Source organism: Harpia harpyja, chromosome 7, assembly GCF_026419915.1.
Source record: "Harpia harpyja isolate bHarHar1 chromosome 7, bHarHar1 primary haplotype, whole genome shotgun sequence".
In the NCBI taxonomy this organism is placed as follows: Eukaryota; Metazoa; Chordata; class Aves; order Accipitriformes; family Accipitridae; genus Harpia; species Harpia harpyja.
This window is the reverse complement of record NC_068946.1, coordinates 29841656-29868037: the sequence shown is the minus strand read 5'-3', so window position 1 is coordinate 29868037 and position 26382 is coordinate 29841656. Positions and strand designations below refer to the sequence as shown.

General features: G+C 45.0%; 1 protein-coding gene and 1 long non-coding RNA gene across 2 annotated transcripts in view; both read left to right on the top strand.

The window, feature by feature from the left end:
- The first annotated feature begins 1996 nt into the window (after positions 1 to 1996).
- Positions 1997 to 10462, top strand: LOC128144544 (uncharacterized). Its single transcript, XR_008236112.1, has 2 exons — positions 1997 to 2286; positions 10338 to 10462. It is a non-coding gene; the product is annotated as an uncharacterized LOC128144544 (long non-coding RNA).
- A 955-nt stretch (positions 10463 to 11417) lies between these two features.
- Positions 11418 to 26382, top strand: part of ITPRID2 (ITPR interacting domain containing 2) — a 42059-nt gene continuing 27094 nt past the window's right edge. Inside the window, exons 1-9 of the mRNA XM_052791206.1 lie at positions 11418 to 11576; positions 11938 to 12201; positions 12371 to 12419; positions 17961 to 18010; positions 18862 to 18918; positions 21663 to 21699; positions 22999 to 23097; positions 23615 to 23823; positions 24759 to 25453. Coding sequence (XP_052647166.1) covers positions 11997 to 12201; positions 12371 to 12419; positions 17961 to 18010; positions 18862 to 18918; positions 21663 to 21699; positions 22999 to 23097; positions 23615 to 23823; positions 24759 to 25453 — 1401 coding nt within the window. The 5' untranslated portion in view covers positions 11418 to 11576; positions 11938 to 11996. The remainder of the gene's footprint in view (positions 11577 to 11937; positions 12202 to 12370; positions 12420 to 17960; positions 18011 to 18861; positions 18919 to 21662; positions 21700 to 22998; positions 23098 to 23614; positions 23824 to 24758; positions 25454 to 26382) is intronic.

Here is a 26382-nt window from a genome sequence, read left to right as displayed (position 1 = left end):
TCCTCCACTCTGCTTTTATTAATTGCTAATGTGCTTTGCGAAAACCAGCTAAAGGGTGTTACCAGCTTATGGCTTTGCCAAGGCAGTAAGGTGGAGTTGCATGCGGGAATGAAGCCTTGTTTAATCAGGTTTTATAATTACTTTGATACAATTTTAGCTGAAGCACGTTGGGTCAAGCAGTTCCTAGTTAAATATGCTTACTGTTTAGTCTTAAGTTGCAGATTTAAGAATTTACCAAATACCTATTCAATAACCATTTTTTGCTATTGCACATTGATCATCTACAAATATGCATATAGTAACTGTATGTTGCATCTTTATTTGGGTTTTTTTGTTTTTACTTAAATAACTGGTTTCAGATGTCAAATCTCCCCTGAAGTCTCCTAAATTTTTGGATAGGTTTTAAAGATGTGGGAAATCAATCCTCAGCTTGAAAGGCAGGTGAGCAGAGCAGCAGCAGAGCTTTTCCTTCTCCTGTATCACAGGTGTGGTCTAGTTTTATGATGTTTTCTTGACTGCCCCATTAGATCTAGAAGAGAGGAATATCCTCCATGCTGAGGTGCAGCCTAGGAGATAGGGCTGTTTTGATGCAGAAGCACCTAAGGAATACTCGTGGGTGAGCTCTCTCAGGTAAGGAGGGCTCGGCGTAACAGTGTGCAGCAGCCTGGAAATTTCACAGCAGTGATAACCCGCTATTGGGATGCACCACACCTACCTGGGAATTCATACAGAAGCTATAGAGAGTTTGTAGCGATGAAAGGCTATTATTTATAGGCAATGAGAAAGTTTATGCTTTCTGTTTGCAACTGTGGGTGAGCAAATAAACTGCAATATTTTATATTCCTTTATCCTTTTTGTTCAGTTGTTAAACCACCAGGTTTCTTCCCCAAGAAGCAAACCTGTTTCTTTTGATTTCTTGATTTAACATCTCTAACCAAGGCATCTGCCAGTTACTCTGAAAGAGATTTGAGAGAGCTGCTTTTTGGTTTGTTTGTTTTTTGTTGTTGGTTTTTTTTTTTAAATAACTCTAAGGTATTGCTGAGGAAAAAAATATCCTCTTTTTTTTTTTTTTTCTCTGAGAAATGAACATCTTATAATTAGGAATAACAAGAAATTCCTGTTTGTAACAAGTGAATTAAAGCCTACAAAGTGGCTTGAACTTTTTCAGCTGAAAGCTGCTTTGGAAGCTTAACATGGGATTAATATTTGAAATATGCCTGGACTATCAAGAAGTTAATCGATGGAGTGTGAGCTATACACACTTAAAAGGCACAGACATGGAAATCAGTGCATTCTCCACAAGAGGCTCTTAATGATTTCCTTTCAGACGCTGTGCACACTATCTTAATTATACAGGAGCCTGCGTAAAGGTACCATTGGATTGGATCCAATGAAAGCTAAAGCAAACAATATGACAACAAAAAGGGCACTTGCGTCATTTCACTTCAGAGTTTATAATGCAAACAATAACTGGCGAATAAAAAGCTCCTAGCCTGTGGTGTGCTCAGTAGTGCCAGGATAATTATTCCTTCACATGTAATCATTAAAACAAAGAATGCCATAACTGAAAATACTGGGACGGTCTTTCTTCCTTCATGATTTGTCTGCATAAAAGCAAGACCACCTTTCAGCAAGGAGGCATGTTTCGTGTGGTGCTCTGCTGGCTTCACGAGATTAACCACCTCTACGTTTCACAGATAAGTCTTTCTGTGTGATCTTCTCCTGTGTGCCTGTGAGTGCACACATCCACTGAAAAAAATGCATCAGAAAGGATGGGTGATAAACCTGGCACTGAGATGGAGGTGCTGGAGCTCTCTGTCCTTGGAGATGCCATTGCTTTCTGTAAAAGGTAGATTTTGAGATGCCCAATAATGGTTATTAAAATGATGAGTTTTCCTGCATGGTAAGCCTGGCACTCTGATCAAATCCACCTTGTGAAACTAAAGCTTCTGGATCCATGCGATCCCAAGCTATTGTTCTGGAGACCTCAACTTTAACATGTGATTTTTGGCTGTGGCAGTGCACTGTCAACATGCTTTCTCTAATGACCGAGGGGAAAAATGTCCAGACCTTTGTACGTTATTCTCTAAAAGACTACTGACGTGGCTTCAAATGTCAGGCCACCCTGATGTTTCTTTGCATCTTTGATTGCTTTAGGTGTATTTTGGTGACATGCAACACCATTGGAATCTTTCTCAATATTGCTACAAGAAAGTTATCATAATGTTACTTAGCACCATGGCATTGCCAAAACATCTGGATGGTGTCAGGGGACTTCAGAGGATGGTAGGTGGAGGAAGGGGTTCTCCCTCATCCCTTATCAGCCTTTCTTACCTTCCTCTGACCACTTTGGGGGCAGTTCCTATCCCTCGGAAACTTCAGCCCTTCATGGAGGCTGCAGAGTCCATGGTGGGTTCCAGAGCCGCCTCCTTCCACTTCTGGGAAAGAAGACCCCAGCACAGCCTCCTATGCTCCCTTCAGGGGACACCCAGACCTACACTTGTTGCACACGTGGCACTTTGCTGTGTCCCAGTGTGTTTTGAGAAAAGCACCATTTTCTGAGGAACACGAGAGGATGCACAGCTGTCCTCAAGCTTTGGGCGAGTCGAAAGCTCTGAAAGGGGCATGCAAAGGGCAGGACAGGCACAGACAAGCTGACAAGATTGATAGCTGTCAGCATGACAGCAGTGACACTCAATACATGTTAGAGTTTATTGTACAACGCCTCTGGTCCCTACAGCCACCAGAGTATGGGACAGAGGAAGGGAGGAACACAAAAGGCATGTTTCTAAGTACAAAACTACTGCCTCCTTTCATGGAAGGGTCAAAAACGTTTTAAACATTAATAAGGCATTTTTTTAACATAATTCATGTTTTCCAATGCTAGTAAAGCCTTACTGACACATCAGCAGCATTTGAAAACCAAATTCTTGCTGCTGTCAGGAAGCCCTGATTCAAGGCATACTGACCTGTCCCTTCCCATGGTGAGGTTACAAGCCTGTTGGAAAGAGGGACGTGCACCAAATACACCATCACAGTCCAGTGCATCCCGCTCTAACAGCAGTGATAGGAGCCTTGGCAAAAGCATATCACATTCTTATCCTTTAGGTGGTGTGTTCTGTAGTATCTCCCCTAATCAAACTAACTCTGAACTTATTTACACAAAAGGCAGAGTCCTTATCTTTAGCAGGGCAGTTTTTTCTCACCCTTCCATATCTACTGCCCTCAATTTTCTACCTGTGGTACTCAAACCATTCCCATGGTAAATGTACTTGGAGAGAGGCACGGGTATTAGGGTAGGTATGAGAGCATGGGCTAACTGCAGGGAAGTGGGAAACAGTGCAGAAAGAGCTCTGTGGGTTTAACCAGCCTCGTAGGGAACATGCAGACATTGATTCTTCCCAGTGTACAGCAAAGAAGGAAAGTTTTCCTCTGGCTGACAGCTAATTTTAAAGAGATGAGTTTATTTTTTTGAACACTGCACTTGGACTTCCAGTTAATATTTTCATCTATTAAATGGATGGGAAAAATCGATGGCAGAGTTCAGGACTTGGAACCACGTGAGTTTGAATTAATTAATACTTTCAAAGACAGTATTAATTCAGCATCTGAACGGGGCTGAACAGATAAAGCCTTCTGATAATTTAGCACCAGAAGGCTTGAATTTCCGTGTAAAGGAATAATTTCTCTGGGCAGAACAGGTTCTGCTCCCATTTATTTTTGGTGTGACATTTACCACTACCAGTCGCTGCTATGCTCTTTAAGGAGCTAAGTTTAAAGTTAATGGGACTTCTGTGCACAAAGGGTTTGCCAGCCAGGACCACAGACAGCAATGAAGTACCCGCTTAGTACAAAATGTGACGCTTTTGCGACTTGGCCTTCTGCCCGGTGGGAGCTACTTCTGTTGAGCACATCAAATGAATTCACATAAGTCACCAAAGAATTGCAGGCCAGGAATGGCTGTGGGTTGCTACTGGATCAGACCAGTTTCTGACCAGTCAGCTAGAGAAATATCCTGTACTCCAAACACTGGAGTATCCATTTATAAACATTTAAAAATACATACAACAAGATGGAGTTGTTGGACTGGAAAATCCTCTTTAGCATGATACCATCTGACCATTAAATGCCTATGGAAAAGGGTTGAAATAGCATAGTGACTCATCAAGGAGTTATTGAACTGTGTAAATAAATCTTTCTTTAGAATTTATTGATCAGTGTGGAAGAGCTCATGAAGTCAAACATGCTTTTTTGTCTTTAAGCAGCTTCACGCAGGAAATCTGGCCTTTATACAATTCTCCAACTACCCCTAAGTTCAGAAGTCATTACTGTATGTATACTGCAAGAGAAAAACCATGATTTTTCTTCTTTTTATTCCAGCTTCATTTTAATGGGATTATAAACTGACTTTTTAAACACAGCAAAAATTTAATCTATTTCCTTCTGCAGTAGTCTTTAATTGATAGCCTGTTGTTGGCCAAATGTTAGCTCAAGAGGGCTGTAATGCCTGGATCCCCTCCCTCTGTGCAGGCTCTCTCTCCCTCCCACCCACCCACCTCTCATGCTCCCATTGCCAATGATTGAGTGGATACCAATGCCCTTCTGAGCTGTATTGTTTGAACTGATGTCTCAGCACTAAGTGAATGAGATTTATAGCAAATAATGTGAATACGCCAAGACTGTCTAGCCCATCTTTGCTGTGGTTTTGCTTGGGAGCTCTTACTGGTTTCCATTTAGAATTTTTTCCTGATGTTTTTTGTCCTACCACTTGTCACAGCAATAGGATAACTTGGTCAACGCCTTAAAGTCAATACTATTATCACTCTGGAATTTTTTGTACTTCCCAAGGAAAGGAAATGCATTAATTTTAGAGCTGAGTCAAGCCCACAAATGAATTGGCACATTGGATAAATATCTGACAGCACATTTTTAAAAGTAACTAGTCACGCACACTGAGCTGTTCAGTTCCAGATGACAAGTGAGGGATGTGTCCTTTGGGCTTGCTTATGCACAGCCTTTTTGTGGACTTTGTGATGAGGAATGATTCTCAAGCTCGTATTTCGTGCTTGTGTTTTGGTTTTGTTTTTTTTTTAAATCTTAATTTCCTAAGAAAACAGAGATTATATAGATTATTTTCCTCTCCTTGTCATAATTGCTGAACTCACTGGTCAATTTCAGCCCAATTCTAGAGACGGAAAAGGACTCGATGATGTTAAGTTTTCAGTATGTTTCATGAAATGGTTGGACAGCTGACTAGCAAAGGCTGCACCATGAAATTGCTTATTATCAGACAATAGGCAATGTACAGAAGAGAGACACATTACAAATGCTCCAATGATGGAAGACTTAGTGGAAGCAAAAATATCCAGTCACAAAACCTAAATCCATAGGAAACTTGACTGCCTTCATTCTGGAGCTGTTGAAACTTTGTTTCACTGATTCATTGCAAAAAAATCCATCCAGTGAGTTTTCTAAATGGATTTGGAAGGAAATCTATGGTGCATTGGTCAGACCTGGATGTGCCAAGTTCCCTTGTTTTGTCTTGCCGCAGATCACTGTTTGACAGTGGACAATGTAACAGCTACTCCATACCACAATGCGTGTTAAAAAGCTTAATTATTCTAAATATGCAGAGTTTTATCAGCAATCTCAATGAGAGCAGAAACAGGACTCAAAATATTAGCAGAGTGCTTTTGGATGTGAAGGATAAGATAAAAATTTTTTAAGTGCAGGTAAATATCTGTCTCCTCTATTTTTCATCGGTAGTTCCCTTCTCAGCCATTTGGAACATGCAACATTTAAAACTTATGAGGAGGAACATTATTTATAAATGAAAGTTCTTAAACTGAAAAAGTAGAGCACAGAATCCTGTAGTGTAGGATACAAATGCATAAACGGACATGGTCCCAACGCCATAGTCTTGTAAAGGTGGTGTTCAGAAAGGGAATGAACACAGTCGCCAAATTTAAAGACAGACAGCATTGAATGAGAAAATTCACAGAATCAGCTTTAAAATGAAAATGAACCACAACCTTAATTTCCGGCATCTGTGGATTTATTTCCTTAGCCTGCTCTCTTGGCAAAGATATTAACATCTTCAAAAATTACAACTGCCCACTGACATAATTCAGTGGCATGAAGGGCATTTACATCTTGGAAGACTTAAAGCCACTTTTACTCTTCCCTTTTCTCCATGATGTTTGTTTTCGTACACTTATGTATACTTGGCCTCAGTTCCCTCCATCTGATTTGGTGGTGCAGCTGTAATCCACTTCAGTACAGATATCCGGCTCTTCCTTTAGAAACTTCCTCTTGCTATGCTATAGCTTTTGTAAACACCCTGACGGAAGTGGTTTTTTTCCTCCTTCCTACTGCTGCAAGAGGTCCCAGAAATACAAGTCACTTTATAAAACAGACAACATTTGGTTTGAAAAGGGCCTAAAGAGATATAGTTTTGCGTTAACTTTAATGCACTTGTTTCTTACCTTACAGAAACATCACGCATATCACTCGTATAAACGAAATGACTGGCAAAGCCATAGAGGCTGTCCTAACATTTTAATTTATTAGAGTAAAACTGCCAGGTTACTTTCCACCCTTTCTACTCCATGTATTTGAGAGAGAACATCTGTCTGGTAACAGTGATGGTTCCAAATCAAGTATATGATTTTCTTCTTTACAGAGAAAGATACTTGAATGACACTCCAGATGTAATTATCTTTAACTTGCAGCATTTCACTTTAAATATGTAATTTTAAAAATGAAAAATTAAAAAAAAAAAGAAATGCATAATATTATTGTTTCGTGGCATCATTTTCACTATTTATTATCTTATGGCATATATGTTTCATCGGATACAAGGAGACACTCTGTTCTGCCTTAGCAATATAGTATTCCAGTTACTCAATTTGAGTCCTGCAAGCTGTGATGATATGAAACAAGTGAGGTTTCCATTTTTAAGTATGTTAAGAAAAACCCCCCAAGGTCTAAAATGGCAGATATTATTGGCATGCTTGGTGTCAGCATTGAGAGAGAGACTAGGCTCTCAAAAGGCCTAAAACAATAGATAATGGCCTATAAGGCAAAGAAAAAAAAAAAAAAGACACATTTCCAGTGGCAGAGAGAAGAAGCCTACCAATGCTCTGCAGGAGAAAGAGGTGCTGGTCAGTCACCTGCCATCACTAGAACAGAAGGACCAGGGAGGTGAGATACACTCGGAGAAGCCAGTAAGTTGCCAAAGCAACTTGAAGAAAGCCAGCAGCATCTTCCCAATCACCATCGCCTCCGAGGAGCTCTGCAAAAGACTGACTTCCAGCCTTTTGCTTTTGTTTGCAGATGAAGGATGTGTAATGGAAAAGTCAGGAGTCCAAACTGCCCATCCTTGCAGTGGGCCATCTGAACTAAAATATCGCAAAAGGCGGTGGCAGGCCCTTTCTCTCAACATGGAATAGATACTACCCATGTCTGGTTGGGTTGTCTTTTTTCTTTTACAGTCTAACAGAGGCCTCAGTAGACTTTCTTTTTTAAAATAATCTTGGCTCAGAAAGAAATTGCTTAATTTAACAAAGTGCATTTAGTAAAATGGAGCTGTGGAAACTTTAAAGGTGTACATGACACTGGGTTGTGTGTTTCTTCATGCATTCTCCTGCTCCTAAACACAGACCCTGCCAAAGCAAATAACTGCACAGTATTTATCATAGTTTTGTTACTATGTAGGAATATTTTTTGTTACAATGCTTGCTAAGGTGAACTATTTGTTAGCTCCTCCTCTCTTCTGTCTGGAAAAAGCCAATAACATGGAAATCCAATTGTGGTCATGAAACATCGCTGACTTGGAGCTGCCTGTCCCAGGATCAGACCTACATTAGGCAGCAGCGTGGAGTTTCTCCCCTTCTCAAGAACCGGTTCTCACTGCCACGTGAAAGTCCAACAGAAGGTTTTTGTCATATCGCACCACTTCTCTAAATGCTACAGCCTTTAAAATCACTCCAATTTCTTCTGTCAAAGGAAGGCTCTAGGCACGTAGAGAGTTTTGCTTGGGGTTTTGTATTTTTTTATTTTGGGGTGTAAACCTATTCCTAATTACCCTGTCTAGTAGCTTCTGCATGTGTTACCCACTTGCGTGGTCACAGTGTCCCCTCCGTGGAAAGAGCTGCGCAGTGGGCTTTGGGGGCTGGTTGACAGCACGTTGTTCTGCTGCAGGTGGTCATCCTGGGGGGGTGGGCTTAGCCCTCTGCTGAGCTGGAAAGCAGAGGAAACGGCTCCCAAATCTGGCCAGTCCAGACCTCACCAGCACCTCTTGGTCCCGTCTGCTCCCATCCTCCTCCAGCACTGGATGTCCGTAGTTCCTGGGGATGCAGCAGAGGAAGAAGCACGGGCTCTGACCATGCTACCAAGGGCCCAGCTACATAGCCTGTAAATATTTCTTCTGTTTCCAGAGGCTTATCCCTAGCCCTCCATACTATATAGATAAATTGTGTAAGCCTTCCTGAACAGTGAAGGATCTCCTGATGTACAGATCTAGCAGGGAAACCATCTGCTCAAAATCACGGGGAAGCTGATCCCTGCTATAGCGGGAAAGTGCTACTTACAATGCACTCAGACGTGGGAACAAGACCCCAAGGGAATCGGTGGAAGCACCTCATTTATATCTTCTTGAGTTAGATAGGAATGTATTTTTTTACACAATCCTGTAGCTGAAAGAATCCTCTGCAGGCAAAAATTGAATTAAGTCCTCTTCAAAGGTTTTTGCTCTTTTAAGAACAAAAGACAGTGAGTTAGTGGCAGTCTTTGGGCTAAATTGTATCTCTCTGTGTGTATTTATATACACATTTACATATTCAGGGCCAACACCCAGATGACAAATGTGGGAGTTCTTTCATTCCTATTCTTAAAATGGTTGTGTGTTTTTTACTGCGATGCCTGGTAGTACTGCTAATGGTGCTGTGGTTATAAATCTTCCTTTAGGAATTTGTAACGTTGTGTAAACCACAATTTCTCTCTTATCTAATTACTGCCTATGCATTTTTTTATTTGAATAGTTTCAGAAATAATTTGGGAAAAAAGGAGTTGGTCTGATTTAAGTGACAAGATGACTTGACAGGATTTTTTTCCCCAATCATTTATTTCTTTGACATACAACTAACAAATTCCATTCTGAGGCAAGAGAGGGTTTTATTACAAAACTAAACAACTTTTTAGTTACAATATTAAAAGAAATAACAAGCCAGATACTTTCCTTAGAAAAAAGCCCTACTTAATGTAGGATCTGAGTGTGCAATCCTTATTCACATAGAGCCAAAAGGGAACCTGCTGGGATGGTATGAAGGTGCAAGTGAGAGCCCGGTGCTGTACTGGCAGGACTTCATTGCAAAAAGCTACTGGCTGCTGTTTACATTTCAAACATTCTCTGCATAAGTGTTGTCACAACAGACAAGCAATTATAGACAATAATGTCAGTAATTTGTGGATTAAGAACTCCTTAAGGATGTATTGGCACAGCAGATAGTAGCTGCTTTTAGCTTGCAACTGTTCACCCTTAGCTGTGCCAGCAAAACTGTTACTTCCCAGAAGCTATTGTGTTCCCTCCGAGGCAGCGAAACAATGGCAGGGGTTAAACTTCTCCCGGCTCTCCCTCCTGCCCCCAGGCCCCCCTAACATCTCTCACCCAGACAGCTTAACCTCAAAGAGTCATTTTTAATAGATGCATCTATTTATGCATATGCATAAAATAGAAATGTTGGCCATTATGTCAAAGTAATGCTCTGCTAGGCTCTTGCCAATAAACCCAGAAAAATCAGATTTTAAGATTCCAGTACTATAAATACACCTGTGAGGAACCTCAGCCAAAGGCCAAGCCCCAGCACACTGTGGTGGAGGGTGCGGGACACGTGTTGACCCTCTGACTCACCCCTCGGGGCACCCATAGCTCAGGATACCCTCCGTATTAGCTTATGCAAAAACAAGTAGCATGCGAAACATGCCCTGCTGAGAAAACGTTGATCGTTTTGAGGCTCAACAAGAAATTCAATTCAAGTGTCGTTTGTTCTTTTTTAAAAAATACCGGCATTTAAAAATACAATCCTGAAACATGTATGGCAATGAACACTTTCAGGGACAAATCGAATACAAATATACTTTGTGCTACTGTTCTTCTGTTTTAATTTCAATACAATGCATTCAGAAAATTAGAGTGTGTTTAGGAAAATGGCTCATGATAAGAAGAAATTAATCTCAGCAAGGCTGTATATATGTAAAGTAGTGGATGGGTTGGAGAGGTTAGGAAAAAGAAGAAATGCTTTATTCTCATTAAGTCAATTTTTTTTTTTTTTTGGTAGGGGAAAAATATCATGGAAGTTCCTTGAAAGGTTTTAACTATAAAGCTGGAAAATGAAAGGAAATTTATTGAGCACTGTTAACCTGGTCCTTCCATAGGCAGATTTGCCTTTAAACAAAAGGTATCATCTCATGTGCCTGCCTGCCAATGCCAGCTAACCCCCCCGGAGGACTCGGGTCCTTTTTGCTGTTTGTGCATAGTAATTCAGCATCTTTTCCTGAAGATGCTGTGAAAGACCTTTTTAAAAAGCTTGTTTCTCCCAGGCACAATGGCCGCAGGCGAGCTCGCTTGGCATGCAGGGTTCACTCAGCAGTAGCAGGGAGGTGACAGCCTGACCCCAGGTGGGGAAGCGGGGGGGTCCTGCTCCCCAGGGCAGGCACAGACTGGCCGTGACGCCCGCAGGGGCTGACTTGGCCACGGCCGCTGTCGGGTCGGGTGCAGCCGAGGCAGGGTGCCTGGCTCAGGGCTCGGGGCTCTCCCTGCAGAGACGTAGGCCGGCATCTCAACGAGCAAGCAGGAGACAGTGGTTGAGAAACAGCTCTGCATCCCCGACTGTGAAAGCAGCGTTTTGTGTGACACCTCCTTCCCAGGCACGGGGACTCGCCTTTTGCTGGGTTTTCGGTTGATTCTGGTTGCTTGCGAACGCCCTGAAGCAGATGAGAAAGGCTTCAAGCGCATCGAAGATGTGAACAGGCCTTGTCGGTACTGCTGGTGCCCCGGCAGGGGCTTATCTGATTGCACACCCCTGAAAACACAGAGAGTTGCGTGCGCCTAGCCAAGCCATTTGCCTTGCCGCGCCTTCCCCCTTTCCCAGCGCTCAGGTTCCCGAGGAAATAACGTCCCAAACGCTCCTCTGCTCGCTCTGCCAGCGTTTGGCTTTGGCGACGTCCTTTGCGCGCCCGCAGCCGGCCGCCCGGCCGGGCCCAGAGGGGCCCAGCCCCAGCCCCCCGCAGCGCGGGTGGCGCGGGGTGCCCTCCCCGGGGGCCGCAGCCCGCCCCCCCCGCCCCTTCGCCGCCGAAACCGCGACGCCCCGCGTCCCTGCCCCGAGGCGGCTCCCCGCGGCCGCGGGCCGGTCCGGGCGGCCCCGGCAGGAGGCGAGCTGCCGCCGGCCCCGCTGCCATCACGTGGCCGCCGAGTTTTCTCCCCGCAGCGGTATGAGGAAGTCACAGCCGCCGCCGCCGCCGTCCGCAGCCCGCGCGGGCGCAGCCTCCGCCGCCGCCTCCTCCCCGCGGCGCGATATGTGAGTACCCGCGGGCAGGGCGCCGGGCCGGGCCGGGCCGACCCCGGCCTAGCCCCGTGCCCTCCGGCTGCGTCGCGGGCGGGCCCCGCGGGCTGCCGGCGGTGGGCCCGGGGCTGGCACCTGCGGGGCCGGGAGCGGCCAGCCGGAGGGGGGGGGGGGGCGGGCGGGCGGTGAGTGGGTCTGGGGGCGGGCCGGGGTGCGACCGCGGAGGGGCGTGGGGGGGGGTGTATGAGCGCGGGGCGGGGCGGCGGCGCTCCCGCGGGGCTGCGCGGACGGCGGCCCCGCGCCCCCCGGCGGCTCGTCCCCGGTCGCGGCCCCCGGGCGGCCGGGCGGCACGGCTCCCCCTCCCTTCCCCCGGCAGGCTGGCTCTCTCCGGCGCTCGCCTCCCGGCGTGAAGCCCCCGCCGGCGCCGCCGTCCCGATGGAGGAGCCCCCGGCGGCGGAGGAGTGGCAAGGGGCGACCCAGAAGAGGAAGGCCTGGGCCAAGAGCCGGGACTCCTGGCAGGCGTCGGAAGCGGAGGATTTCTCGGCAGCGGCGGCGGCGCTGGCCCGCGGCGAGGAGGAGGAAGACGAGGAGGAGGAGGAGGATCTCGCCGGCGGAGAGCTGCCGCTGGCCGCAGAAGCAGGTCAGTGCCAGGGGGCGGCGGGGCCGGGGCGGCAGCCCGCGGGCCACTGGGACCCCCGGGACCCCCGCGGGCCGGCAGCGGGGGGGGGGGGGGGGGGGCCGCGGTGGGCCGTCCCTGACGGACGGGCTGTTCCTGACTGTCGGCTTTTCTCTCCTGCTCCGCCCTTAAGGCCACAGCGTTCCCAACGAGAAGATTGCGATATGGCTGAAGGACTGCAGGTGGGTGCTGCGGCCGAGCCCGCCCCTGCCGCCCCACTCCGGCTCCGGCTGCCGCCAGCGGGTCGCCGCGGGTGCGGGGCAGGAGCCCGCCGTCCCCCACGCGGGGTGGCGGGGCCGGCAGTTCCCGCGTCGCGGAGGGGAGAAAATCTCGGCGGCGTCCTCTGCCGTGGGTGAGCGTGGGCATCCCTGCCCGCTGGAGCCGTGTTCGTCATCGGCGCTGGCACCAGCCTTCCTGGAGCGCCAGCACCCTTCGGTGCTGCGTGGCTTCTGCCTTAGCTGGGGTTGCGAGGGGAGCAGTAGCGTGTGTATGTATGGCTAGAGAAGAGCTGGCTTTTGGCACCTTTTCTCTCCTTGGTGTCTCGTTAACAAGGCTGAAGACCTTCAGCCACTGAGGGAGGAACTCAGCTGAGGGTAAGGAAGGCAGCATTGTTTTGGGAGCTGCTCTGTTTCTCACCGAGGGGCTCCAGTTTAGAGCCTCCCCCATTGCCTTGCCTGGTTTTTGCTGCAGGTTTAAAGAAACGGTGCTTCCACAGCAATAGCCTCTGTGCTTAGGGGTCTTCAGGAGTGACGGCACAATTTAGACGTAACGATTTATCCAAGTCTGCTTCAATGTCCTGCCATCCTTAGCTTGAGACATGGTATATATATTCTGTGTTACTATTACAAAATACTTCCTTGGTGTTTGGAATGGGCTGATGCCATTACTTTTTTCTTCATCCTCAGTCACATAAAAGCATAAATGCTACATCCAGTAGCAGCTGCTTTTGTCCCGTCTCTTTCTCCATTCAATCCTAGCAGCCCTTGGAGCCAGAGTGGATGGGGAGAAGCTGACAATTCACTTTCCAGTAGCTAACAATGACATTTCAAGGCCTCTCCTACTTGATATTTCTGGTTTCCTTTTCCTTTTGAGAGCAGCTATGTTAAGATGAAAATTTACCTCCGAGATTAGCTGTGCCTTTGTGATCTTTAGATCCAGTAAGCGGCTGACTAAGCTTACTCCTGTAACTGAAGCGTGGGCTGCTTTATAGCTACAGGGTCCTCGGTATAGTTTTCTTCAGATCTTTACAGGCTATACCTTGGAGGGGGTGTTGGCAGCTAGACGCTTGAAATCATACTGTATCCCTAAAATATGATGTTCAGACCTGACAGGCTGTTATTCCAGAATGCCAGAATGGGAAAACATTTTTCTGACGTTACCTGAAACATGGTGTCCTGTTGGTCTAGCAAAGTATATCCTTAAAAATAAGCGTTATGAATTCAGTGCTTTATTAGAAGTATTTTTTGAGCAGGGAGGGCAAAAAAATGGAGAGGGAAGAGGCCCCTGAGGGAGAAATTCTTCCTAATGCTGCAGTGCCACTTCTCTCCTTATCTGCAGGATTTCTGTCTAGAACCTTCCCTGGCCCTGTGATCCTTACCATTTCTGTACAGAATCTAAGGAAGAGCACAAAACTGCAAACTGACAATGTGGACGTCTAATAGAAGGTCACAAATCTTGAGTAATAACACAAAGCTTGCAGTTTTATTCCTGTGCTCCGGTAACTATCTGTTGTTAAAACTGGCACGAAACGCTTCTGTGGAATGTGTTTGCATCTCTGGCAGTTGATTCCCAAAATATGGGAATCGTATTTTACACTCTATTTCCATATTTTACACATAAGGAAATGAAGCAGGAATTTACCCTTTTGCTAATATGAAGATGCAAATTTAGTTAATGCATGTTTGTGAAACCCGTTGTGGCCTTTCCATGGAAGTCTTTCAAAGTATAGCTATTTACTGTTGTAAATCTTTTCAGAAGAATCTTGTGTTCTCCTCAGAAATATAAAATTTGCATTTTTTTAAAGATCTCTTAAATCAAGCTATTCAGACTGGAGTTAGCCTCTGACTCTGTAACGTCCAGAGTGCATGCATTTATGGTTGATATTTGGGAGGAGTGATCCCAGCTGCCTGAAGCGGTGCATGGTCCCTTGTGTTTTAAAACTCCAGAATGGTTTCATTTTTTTGTATCTAATACACATAGGGGCAGTAGCTAGTATGTGCAGTAAAATGATTATGCAACTTACACTGTTACAAAGTGACCGTACGTATAGAAACCCTGAACTTATTGTCTCTTGATAACAATGTATATAGGAAAAGAGGACAGCGTTAACAGATGACAGAATAGCCCTACAGATACTATAGTGTGTCATTTAAAAAAGAATACTTGAAAACAACAGTTGTTGTGAAACTTACAGTTATTGTCCTCCAAAAATTCTTATCTGTTTAATAACACTGTTTTGCTATGGAGCTTTGATTGCTACAAAGTGTGGGTAACATACACAGACTGAGCTTCTACTTCTGGTCCATCACACAAACTCATTCTTACAGGTTAGCTCTGTTGCAAAAATATAGCCATTGCTACAAGTGAACGTTCAGTTACTAAAATGAAGTATTTTCTCTGTTACATATTTTCTAAAAGCAGCCCTTCCCATTTTGCTTAAGCTTTGCTATAAGCTTTTGTGAAATGTACATCGGAAGAAAATTGGCACTTTTAAAATCTCATTTTTCTGGTTTGAGTTGGCAGCAGCACAAAAAACCTTAATATCAACCCATTGCATAAATAAACCTGCTTATAAGATTTATTCCTTTGTTTGTTTCTAAAAGCACTGACAGTGTTATAATATGGATAAAAAGAATTACCAGCTGTCCCTTGACATTCATGTTAGCGGTTTGGGGCTTTTATTACTTGGCATTTCTGTTTCACAACTGCTTTGGAGGAGAGAGTAGGGTTCCTAATATTCCATGCTATTTAATTTGGTAGACATATGTTTTGGGTTTTTTTTTTGTTTTTAAAAACCCAACCAACAGCAAAACAAACCAACCAAACAAAAAAAACCAAGTATGTATCACACTGTGATAAGAATTATGGAGGCTTAAGAAATGTCAGATGTTACCCAAAGTTTCTGGTTCATTCATGTTTTGGGAATCTCATGCCTTTGAGAAAGGCACCCTTTGCTCTCTCCCTGGTATTTTGAAAAGGCATTTTGAAGTAATAAGAAAGCTTACAAAGGTTTTTTGTTTTAACGCTTGTAAAGCTAAGACAGCAAACACAAGTGTTTGTATTATACTGATAGAAAAGAAGACATTTTTGTCAGCTCTATGGTGATGTGTCTTATTTTGACTGAGTATATTTAAACTCTGCCAGTAATACAGGGGATGCGGGAGGTATTTAGGAACCATCTCCTGCAGATATGCAGGAAGTGAGTTCTTGAAATGCCTCAGAAAGAAGAGATTTTTTGCTTCAAGTTTAAAATAAACATGGCTCCTGCCCAATTAAGGCTTTAAAAGCTGAGGTTTAAACACTTTCACAGCACAGTGCAAAACCCTTGTCCCATTCCTGAAGACCACCCTACCTCAACTGGTAGCTGAGCAAACAAACCTCTGGGATGAGAGGAAGCCTTGAGGCTCCATACAGTCCTCTTACCTGCTCAGTACCTAAGTTCCATGGCAATGAGGGCATCGAGAGTTCATTCAGTTCTTTTGTAGACCGGTATTGAGAGAAGTTATTGCCATATATGTTAAAATACAACAATAAATGAGTCAATGCAAATGGAAAGCCATAGGATCCCTTGATCCAGGCACAAGCCCGCTTACTTGCTCCTTGCTCTGGCTGCCCTCTGGTTGCTGTTGGTCTCCCTGCGCTGCTCCTCCCCGGCCGCCGTGCGAAGGCTGCTGGGACATGCTGGGGACCTGCCGTGATGCACCTCCGGCGGGGAGACCTTGTCCTGAGAGCCCAGCAAGTGGAAGGGTCCCCCAGCCCTAACCTTCCCAAGGGCACAGGGCTACTCTGAGACAGAGCTGGCCAGGCTGGCTTGTGGGCCTCGCTGGTGAAAAACAGCTTGGCGCAGAACGGCAGAGCTGTCCGTGCTGTAGTCCAAGAGAATTTTTGTGTGGATACTTGCCCCTTATTTAAACTTGTGTTGTGTCTAGTTCTTAAATGCAAGTTTTCCAAAGGCAAGGCGTATAAGGCAGCTGTGCCGGTGTGCAGCAGTGCAAGCAGGGCAGCAGATGGGTGGTTGACAGGGCTGCTTTTCTGGTAGCTGCTAACATGCTGTAGAAGTGACGGACTTAATTTCTGAAAGAAAATGCCTGCTTCGGTGGTTGCTTTTACCGTTTTCTGCCAGCTGGTGCGTGCAGCACTTACCTTGGCTGTCAAAGTCACTGCCAGCAAGTTTCTGCATTGAAAAGGTAGAGACGTAGAAGTAGCCACCAGGGAAGGAGAGTGAAAAGGATGGGAGCGCACCCATCAAAGCCAGAGAGTAAACAACCGGCATAGTTATTACCTCAGAACATAAGGCTTGTTGCAGCGTGACAGGCTTAGACAATGTGCCCTAAGTTCTTTCAAACCCTGACAGGACAGACACGCAGAAACCCGGGAGATCTGAGCCTCGGCAGAGTCTGTCCTGTCATCCGAGACACGTTCGTGCACCTGGATGCTCTGGCTGTTCACCTTGGCGTCTCACTGTGGCGGGGCAAGTGAGCTTGCTCCCTATCAGCAGGCTACACGTGGAAAGAGTGAGCTCTTTTCAGAGGGGAAAGAAAAATAAGGTTGTGAAGTGTAAGGTCTGTTAGAAAACAGATGCAAACTTTCCTTGCTTAATTTGGCCATGGCACCAAAACAAATACTGTATCAGAGCACTGTTTACTTTCAGGTCTTTGGGCAGGTTTATGTGTTTGTCTAATTAAAAACCTAAATGAAACATACATAATATAGGCACATAAATCATCTGCTTTCCCCTGCTTTATGAGTATTATATTTCTGAATTTGTTTTGGACTTTGAGAGTTAATGCTGCACTACTTAATAGTGTCAGGTCTTTGGTTAAACATGTCTCAGAGACAAGATGTGGAAACATCCAGCTAGTGTCAACAAGTGTAGCGTGAACCCAGAGAGGGATTGGACCTGTCATTTGTGTGGTTTCTGCTGCTCCTTTCGGGCACCGTGAGGTTCAGCAAATCCCCTGCCCTTCAGGGAGCAGCAATAGGAGGGACCATCCAAATAAGACCCAACATGAAGAGTCTATAAAGTATCAGAACTGGCAAGTGACAAGCTGTCAAGGTTTTTATCTTGTTCCTGATCACCAAATACAGCTTTTCACCCCTCTCCCCAAGAAGTTTTACATGTGTAGAAAAATGGCAACAGTTTTTGTCACATAAATGAGATTGAATTAGTTGATTCAAAAACCCATGCTCATTTTTTCTGGGTGTTTTGCTGAGAAGCCCATGATTTTCCTCGACAGAGGGCTGCTGACCCTGAAGCTTTGCCACTGCCTGGTGTTTTGAGTGCTGCAGTTGTTATTAACCTGTTTTGTTGTTTTTCCCTACAAGGCGTATTTGTTCAGAGGGCTGGGGATTGTTTAGGAAGTTATTACCAGTCCTCAGATGTTTGTGCTTTCTGGGGGCGGAGGGAGGGACAACTGCTGCTATCACAAGCTTGTTACATACTGTAAGGAAGGACATGAAGCAGCAAGTTTTTAAAGTAGTATTAATCTCTTCTGTGGTTTCAGAACGCCTCTGGGAGCCTCCCTGGATGAGCAAAGCAATCCTCTGTTGAAGGGTAAGGAAAGGCTTTACTTACTGAAATCTCTTTTGCTGGGAACTGCACTTTCGTGGACGTTCACCTGAGACCTCGGTTCTTTCGCAGTGGCCCAAACCACAGCCTAGTCGGCGTTGCTGAGTTATTCTCACTGTGAAGCAATTGTGCCTGAGAAACTGGAGAAGGGAGAAAAGATCAAGAATAAGTCTTTCTGGAGAGTTTATTAAGCCCTAAAAAACCCCCCAAAATGTGCAGAACGGGGAGGTTGTAATTTCCTCTCCAAGCCGGCTAGCATTAGGCAGTCTCTGCCTCTAATAACTCTGGTTGCCACACCTAAAAATTTTACTATCTGAGCAGGTCGGAATACTAAAGTTCAAAGTACAGCGAGAATGTGCAGGTAGTGACAGGGTGCAGAGGAATTACTTGCTGTGCCTGGAGTCTTCGCTTCAACTCTTAGTCAGGTACAGGGAGAGAGAGGGGAATGCCTAAGCTGGACTCAGACTCTGGATCCCCCTGGTAAGATGCCTGAGGGATAGGTAAGGTAGCAGCAGAAGGCACAGATGTGTTGGGTGGTACCTCCAGGTTCCCTCTTGCAATTAATTTGTTTGCAGGTTGACTCGGGGACGTTTCTGAGCACAAAACTAAAGCAGTGTTGTAGTCATTATCTTTCAGAATAATTTTTCTATGTTCTCAAATGTAACTTCTCACTTCTTAGTGCATTTTTACTGTATGAGTAATGCAGGGATTGTAAATATAGTCTGGTTATATCCTGTTGTATCAACTGAAGTGTCTTGGTAATATCTTTAGTTAAGCTGTCGGAAAGAAAACACTGCAGCATTCTAGTTGTTGAACTGCTAACTGTACGTTTTCAGGCATGCTGGTGAGAAATGGAGGAAGTTTTGAAGATGACTTATCCCTGGGAGCTGAAGGTGGGTGTGGCAGGATTATGACTCTTTTGCTAGCAAAAAAAAAGAATTATGTTCAGTCATCTGATTTTTATTTTGAAAGACAGCATTTCCCTTCTGGTCAAAGGCAGTTGATAAAGCTGGCTAGAAAACCAGCGTGAAGCACATAGAAAAATGCAGGAGGAATTGCTTTTTGAGTTTATTTATCGCTGGTGTTAAACATGCTTGTCTAACCCGAAGGTCAGAGGCAGCCCTGAATTTGCTTCTGCCTTCTCATTTAATGCCCACAGTGGCAGCACAGCCTGGAGCACTCACTGAGGCTGTGAGAAAGTGGTTTCTTCTACTTGCTTTTCTTGTCCATGGGTTACTCTTGGCAGCCATGTGTGCTCCACTTCCACTGAATCCCTTGGCAGTGGCATGTGCGGGCTTTTGAGAGGAGGAATGAAATTCTGTCAGCCAAGAGGCAAACCCATTAAGGGCTAAGTGCTTTTAAAAATGAAAAGCACCAAAGCTGAGTAAGTATTTTGGGTCAGCCACGATACATGCTTTGCTGTCGCTAGCAGCTTGCCTTTTCTTTCTCTTCCCTTTTTTAAGGGGAAGGAGATGTGGCTGTTCATGGTGGACTTCTCTGTAGAAAAAGACTTTTAGTCTTTAGTCAACTAAAGACTTTAGTTGATCACAGGTTAGAGGTGTCCATAAACAAACAAACAAAAGCACTGTGGATCCTATTCTAACAGCAGCATCTTGAAATAAAATAGCAACAAACAGTCTCACAAACTGGGTCCTGGGGTTATCTGCGGGATAAGGCATATAAGACAATATCTGGTTTCAGTGTAAAAAAGAAAAAAAAAAAAGGCAAAAATGCTCCTCCCCTTTAGCTTTTAATGTTTTTTGAACTACAGCTTTTGCAAAGTGTCAGAACGTGTATAGTAGAAAGCCCTTTTTTCCACAGCAGTTGTGCCAGTGGTGTCAAAGTAGTGGGACGAGGCCTGGAGGAAGGAAATACCTTTAATTTTTAAAGATTCAAGACTTCGAAGGAAAACAGTTGATCTGATAATGATGGAGAAGCAGTAAATGAGTCCCTTACTGCAATAGATTAAATAGAATTAAATTTTCTTTCTGACAGTCTTTCCCACTTGTTGGATTGCCTGCAGTACAAAGATTTCATAGGAAAAGTTTCTTTGTAACGATAATCCAAGCTCTGAGCATATGACAAAGAATACAAGACTCAGTACATTTTAAAACATCGTGTTGCTTTTTTCTTTTCAATTTTTTCCCTTTATCATTGCCAAGGATTTCTGTTTTTTATAAGCCTTTAGCATGATTTAGGCAGAAGGTCGTTTCCCTCCTTTTCACACGACAAAGGTCCCAATACTAGAATCGCTGGTTGATTTTCCTGGGTAAGGATGTGGGTGTTTCTGCTGGGCTTTGCTTCCCATCTGAGAACAAGGGGACAACAGAGCTGCTTGGAGCAGCGCTGCGTGCCCTGCCGGACAGACAGCCCCTTTGAGGCTGGTATGAATAGCCTGCCCTTGTGCATCTGCGACTGCCTGAATCCAGACACAAGCCAGAGCCCTGTGTGAATGGTACGGAGGGCATCAGGCAGGGTCCTGTAACCCCAGCCCCCTAATGAGCTGTCAAAACCCATGGTTTAGCTGTTCAAACTAATCACCAGCTAATCCATATAGATAGGCTTACCTTCATATTATAGGCAAAAATATTAAAAAAAGAAGAGATGTCATGTCTGTGTTCTGTATACATTTAACTTTCTTCGTGCTGCCTCTGAAAAGGAGAGAGGTTGTGAGGTTTCCATGTTTTGCTCTCAGTTGCTGACTGTACCCCGCTGGCACAGCGAGTCGAGATGCAGGGTTTTCCTGGCAGCACGTTTGACATCACTTTGCTCTTTTCGTAGCTGATTCTGAGGGCTGCTATAACTCATGCACGCTCCTTGCCTGTCTCCTGGGGCAAGATTGTTAATGTTGAGTCACCTCTTTGGGGAACGCATAATTTAAGGCTGGGGCTCAACTCTCTGGCTTGACAGGGTATTGATTTTCTGAAAGAGTGGCATGGGATGTTCCCGTGTGGAGCTTGGCTGATCCAGCTGCAGAAAGTGCTGACTTCCCTGTCGAAGGCTGCTGACCAGGTGCTTGGTACCTGGCGGCCGGCCTCGCTCCAGAGGCCTCTTGACTCTGATGTGGCCACTGGTCCCATCAGCACCGCAGGCTTCACCTAGCTGTTGTCCGTGGATTGCACAGCTCAGGCAGCCGGGGCCCTGCCCCACATTGAGAGCGGTCCGTGCTGATGAAAAGTCTAATGAATATAGTCTCAGTACCTGGCCGTGGGGCCAGCTGCCTTTCTTATGTCCTTTACTTTCTCTACCGGAGCAATCCTCGTATGCCTGCTTCTCCTCCTCCCCTTCCCACCTGGGAATAGCCCTGCAGCTGGTAATCGTGTCTTCAATTGCAAAGCAATAAATGGTTTATGTGACAATTACTAGCTTACTGCACATTAAAATTAATATGATTAATGACAGTATGTAAACGTGTGTCCATGTGAGGTTTTATTTTAAACAGAGCCTGAATAAACCAGATCATCTTTATATCAGCCGTATACTAGAAATCCTTGTCAATCACATTTACATGGGAAGAGAAAGATCTGGCTTATGCGGGAGTATTGGTTAATGTTCTCGCTGCCTGCTTCTTCATACCAGTTGTGGGAAGCGTAATTCTGAAGAGGTCTGTGTGTAACTTCTTGTTGTTTCTCTACAGCTAATCATCTACGGAGTGATACCCAGATGGAAACATGGTAAACATCTTTTTTTTTGTTTGTTTACTTCAGAGAAATATTTATACTGGAGGGCGGGACGGAGAGGGGGCAGTGGAAGTTGTGGAGGCTACCTCAGAGCTAAAGCTCTTCTGCTCATGCCTGTTTACATGAGGGGGAAGGAGAAGATCCAAATAACGCAGAGACAGGCATTAGGAGACGCAGAAGAAAATTGCAGATTTTTATTCTTCCAGCAGACGTGACGTAGATTTTGGGGTAGCAGGAAGAAAACAGAGAAGTGACAAATCTGAGTAACTTAGTATGATTTACCTTCTTTTCCTCACTGATCCCTCACCATTTCAGAAATTTCAAGGGAAAATTAGTTCTACCCTTCAGAGCAGATGTCCTTTGGGAGTGGGGAAAAAAAAGACTTTGAGAGAGGAGAGGCTCCTGCTTTACAGGGAGAGCTGCTAAATAAAATGTGCTGAAGGTAAAACCCTATTGAGACTTCAGCAAATACTGGCACAGCCCCTGTGGGCAGCATCCTCGGTACTCCTCCTGAGCCGGGCTCCATAAACGTGCTTTTAGGTGAATCCTCTGTCGTCTTTGGTTTCTCAGTGGTTGTTCTGTTGTGTGTGTGTTAGGATTTGTGCAGTAAAATTCATCCTGGGAAGGTTTGTTCCCCAGAGACATTGGCGGTAACAGTACGTTTGAGCCCAAGGTACCACCTGATGCTGAGGCAGCTTCTCCAGATACAGGGATGAAATAGTTTGGGATTGGGAAAGAAACGAGCCAGCAGCTCGTCTTGCTCCGTCTCCTCCAGCCTGGAGCTCTTAAGCTTCCCCGGCCACCTCTGGGGCAGCTCGCAGCCTTGCGCTGCTGGTGGGTGGCAGCTGGGGCTGAGGGGGAGCTGGGTACCCGAGGCACGGAGGGGCGGCCCTGCCACGGAGAGGTGGCCCTGCCATGGAGAGGTGGTCCTGCTGGAGGAGGCAGCAGCATGGGAAAGGCCGGGCAAGGCGGCTCACGCTAGGCTGGGCTTCCTCGCTGGAGGAGGGTGGGATCGGGGAGGGTGGGGCAGCAAGGGGAGATCAGGGATTTGTTTTCTCAGCTTGCATTTGCCTTCGAATTCTTACCGTCTATGTACATTTTTACTGAGGCGTCCCAGGGTTCGCTTTTGTTATTGTATTTCAATAAGTGACATGGCTAATATAAACCAGATAACACTGAAGGGGAAAAGAGAACTTCAGCAGCGCTGGAGGCTTAGCTCTCCTCCGAGACAGACAGTCGAGTCCTGGAGAGGAAGGGGTTTATCGCAGGGGTCTTCTCCATTTGTGTTGACAGCAATGGTGTGCTGGCGAAGGAGAGGAGGCTGCAGTTCCACCAGAAGGGGAGAAGTATGAACTCCACCGGGTCTGGAAAAAGCAGTGCGACTGTTTCAAGGTAAAAGGGTACTATGCTTTGAAGGTCATGGCACAGTTCGGTGGAATTTGGCTGCGTTTTGCTGGCGAAAATTCTTCTGTTCCTCAGTTAAATGGACTTGGCTTGATTTATGTGCATTGTTGCGTTTAGTAGCCGAGAAGGGAATTTTCACTTGGTTGCTTGAAAAACTGCAGTTTGTTTTCAGTTGCGGTTTGCAGTAAATACCAACAAATGGGCCTAAACGTTAGAAATGTCTGAAATTTTAATGACATTTTAAAATCTGAGCTCTGCAGAATAAGGGCTGACTTTATAAATTACAGGATTGGATCTGAGATGTGTCTGGGCCAATGGCTCTGGTGATGGGAACCAAAACTTCAGATGCAGAGATCTCCACAATTATTTCCTAAAGTAGGCTGAGCTGTAGGAGTCAAAAGTTCAATAGAGCAAGCTGGCTACTGGGCTGAATTAGCAGTTGGACAGGAGGGACTGTGTCTTAAAAGGAGACAAATAGATAGTAAACATCTTTTCATTTGTCTAGTGTTTCTGAATTACTGGAGCTTTATGAGGAAGATCCTGAGGAAGTGCTCTATAACCTTGGGTTTGGAAGAGATGAACCAGATATTGCTTCAAAAATTCCAGCGAGATTTTTTAATTCATCATCATTTGCCAGAGGGATAGATATCAAAGTGTTTTTGAATGCCCAAATACAGCGCATGGAAGTGGAAAATCCAAATTTTGCTTTAACAAGTAAGTATGTTTTTGAAGCAAAGTTTATTTTTAAGTTTTTGAACTACGTAAACAACCCCAAAAGAAGGTGTATATCTGATATTCTGGCAACCCCCCTTTACAGCCTAAAGGCCAAATCCCATTCAGAATCCATAATAAAACTCTTGCTTCGTCTTAAATACAGCAAGAGGTGACCATCAGTGTTGTACACCTTGGGGTGAGGGGAAGGGGTTTATAGTGTGGGAGGGAAGTGAAAGGCATCCTGTAAGATATACTGCCTTCTGGTTTGTACTATTCCTGTCTCTTGCTCCTAAGCTTGTCTTCTGTTGTAGCTTTAGAGCACTGAAACAAATAGCAATATCCGTCTGTTTCTTGTGTTCTTCAGTATCCGGGTGGGATTTTTGAAAGCTGTCAGCAGCGCCCTACTTCTGTCGTTGTTGAAATCTGGGCCAGTATTTCTATTGACTTGGATAGGAGCTTTGTTAGGTCAGTAATGAGCGTTGCTGAAATGAGGGCATAGCTGAAATGTCCTCTTGTAGTTGTAGATGGAGAAGCGCAATGCTAGTAACCCTTTTCTTCCTAGCACTTTGTAAATTAACTTGCACCTGTGTACCTGTGTCCCTTTTTTACTTTGTGAAAGCTTTGCATGCTGTTCTTGTGCATTTAGTAAAGGCTCTTCCAAAGGTTTTTCCATTTTTTCATACTGTGTGGTATCCCTTTCACATTACAGGACTAGGCAGTATTCAGTCAACCTTTGGGGCCCTTAATATAAGTAGGAGGAGATTTGGGGGATGGGGGGGGTGGGCAGAGGTTATGATGAAAATCCCTTCTTCAGATATGAAGAAAGAGCTGTGTCTGAGAATCCAAACCGTCGTGTAAAGATGGATCAAAAGGTCTGGGATGTGATGACAGCAAACGTCCTCGTAAACTCTGCCTTATGTTTTGTTCTTATGCAGGTCGTTTTCGTCAGATTGAAGTGCTTACTACTGTGGCCAATGCTTTTTCTTCTTTGTATTCTCAAGTCTCTGGGACTCCTTTGCAGAAAATTGGTAGTATGAATTCAGTGTCTTCCAGCAGAGAGGCATCCAGCCCTCCCCCTTTAAATCGCAGCAATACAGCCAGTAGGTTAATGAAGACCTTGTCAAAGCTCAATCTGTGCAGCACACAGCAAGCTGATGGTAGTGGCTGCTCAACTCCTTCACCTGTTGAAAAAGGGAAAAGTCCAGCTGAACCAGGGAGCGAGGAGAATGATGTTAAAAATGAATCTAAGTTACAAAAGTACTCTAAAAAGAAAGACTCTCCCTCTTTTCTGGCTACTGTAAAGGAGGAGATAGCCAGTAGTCAGACAAATGCTGCAGACACACATAAACCTGCAAACCTTCCTGCTGGGACTGATGATAAACAAGAGGGTACTGTGCCTCCAGCAGATGTGCAAAGCAGCAGGTTGGCAAGTGCCCAGGATAGACCGTGTGAAGAATCTGGTCTTTTGGACTTGCCAAGCCTCAGCAGCGGTTCCAGTACATCCAACAGCAGCGCCCCGACACAAAGGCTGCCTGCAGCGTCACCAGGTAGAGACCCCTGCGCTCCCCTCACAAACCCGTCCATAATGAATCTAATGCTGCAGCAGAAGGACTCCTTTGAGATGGAAGAGGTAGGTGGAGATATATGACTTTGTTTCTGCATACAGTTTACATAACTTACTGGCTGCCAGCAGAGGAATGTTCCTTCCTGTGTAGTTGACAGTGTTTTCTCCAGGAATACTTTAAATTCTCCGAGTGATAGGACAGTTGTCACTCTCTCTCGGTAGGCTGCTCTGATTGATCCTCTTAATGAAATAACTTGGTGCTGCTGCTGCTGTTGTTGTTCCTGAGAGCAGCAAAGTTCTCATTCTTTTTTTTGGCAAGCTCAGGTAACTGCAATCACTGGCATAGCTGCTAAGAACTTTTCCTGTGGAAATAGATCCAGATTAGGCTTTGTATGTATAAGAGCCTTTGGTTTTAAATTTTTATTTTGCTTAAATTGCTAACTGGGAGTCACTATTTTGGTGCCTAAAAGTAAATTCAGTTTATTAATTGATATTGACTAAAGATAAATTTGTGGATGGAGCAAGAGTGTTGTTGCATGAAAGGGAAAGGGGCTATCATGTAGGGTGAGGTGCTTCTCTTGTGCAATTTTTGGTTTTGATGACAGTCTACTGTATGGTGATTTGTTCTCTGGAAATTAGCGCAGTGAAAGTCACTGTTTGATGTGCCTTTGGCAATGGCTTAGTTACAAATTCTGTGCTAGCTGTCTTTTAGTATCTTAACAAATGCATGTATCCATTTTTTGATTGATAATTGTCCCAAAGGGATTTTAACTCCCAGGTTCCTGTAAGTGCTTTGTTCATTAGGCTAGTAGATGCACAGGGTACAAATTCAAGAACGCAATTTTTTGCAAAGACTCACACCTTGAATTGTAAGATCTGTCTTAAATTAGTAGATGTTTTTGAGCACAGATTTCAAAGTGGCTCTTGTTAACAGGTCAGTTAACTTTTTTGTCTATGTGAAATAGATATGTAAAATGAAGGATTGTGATTTCATT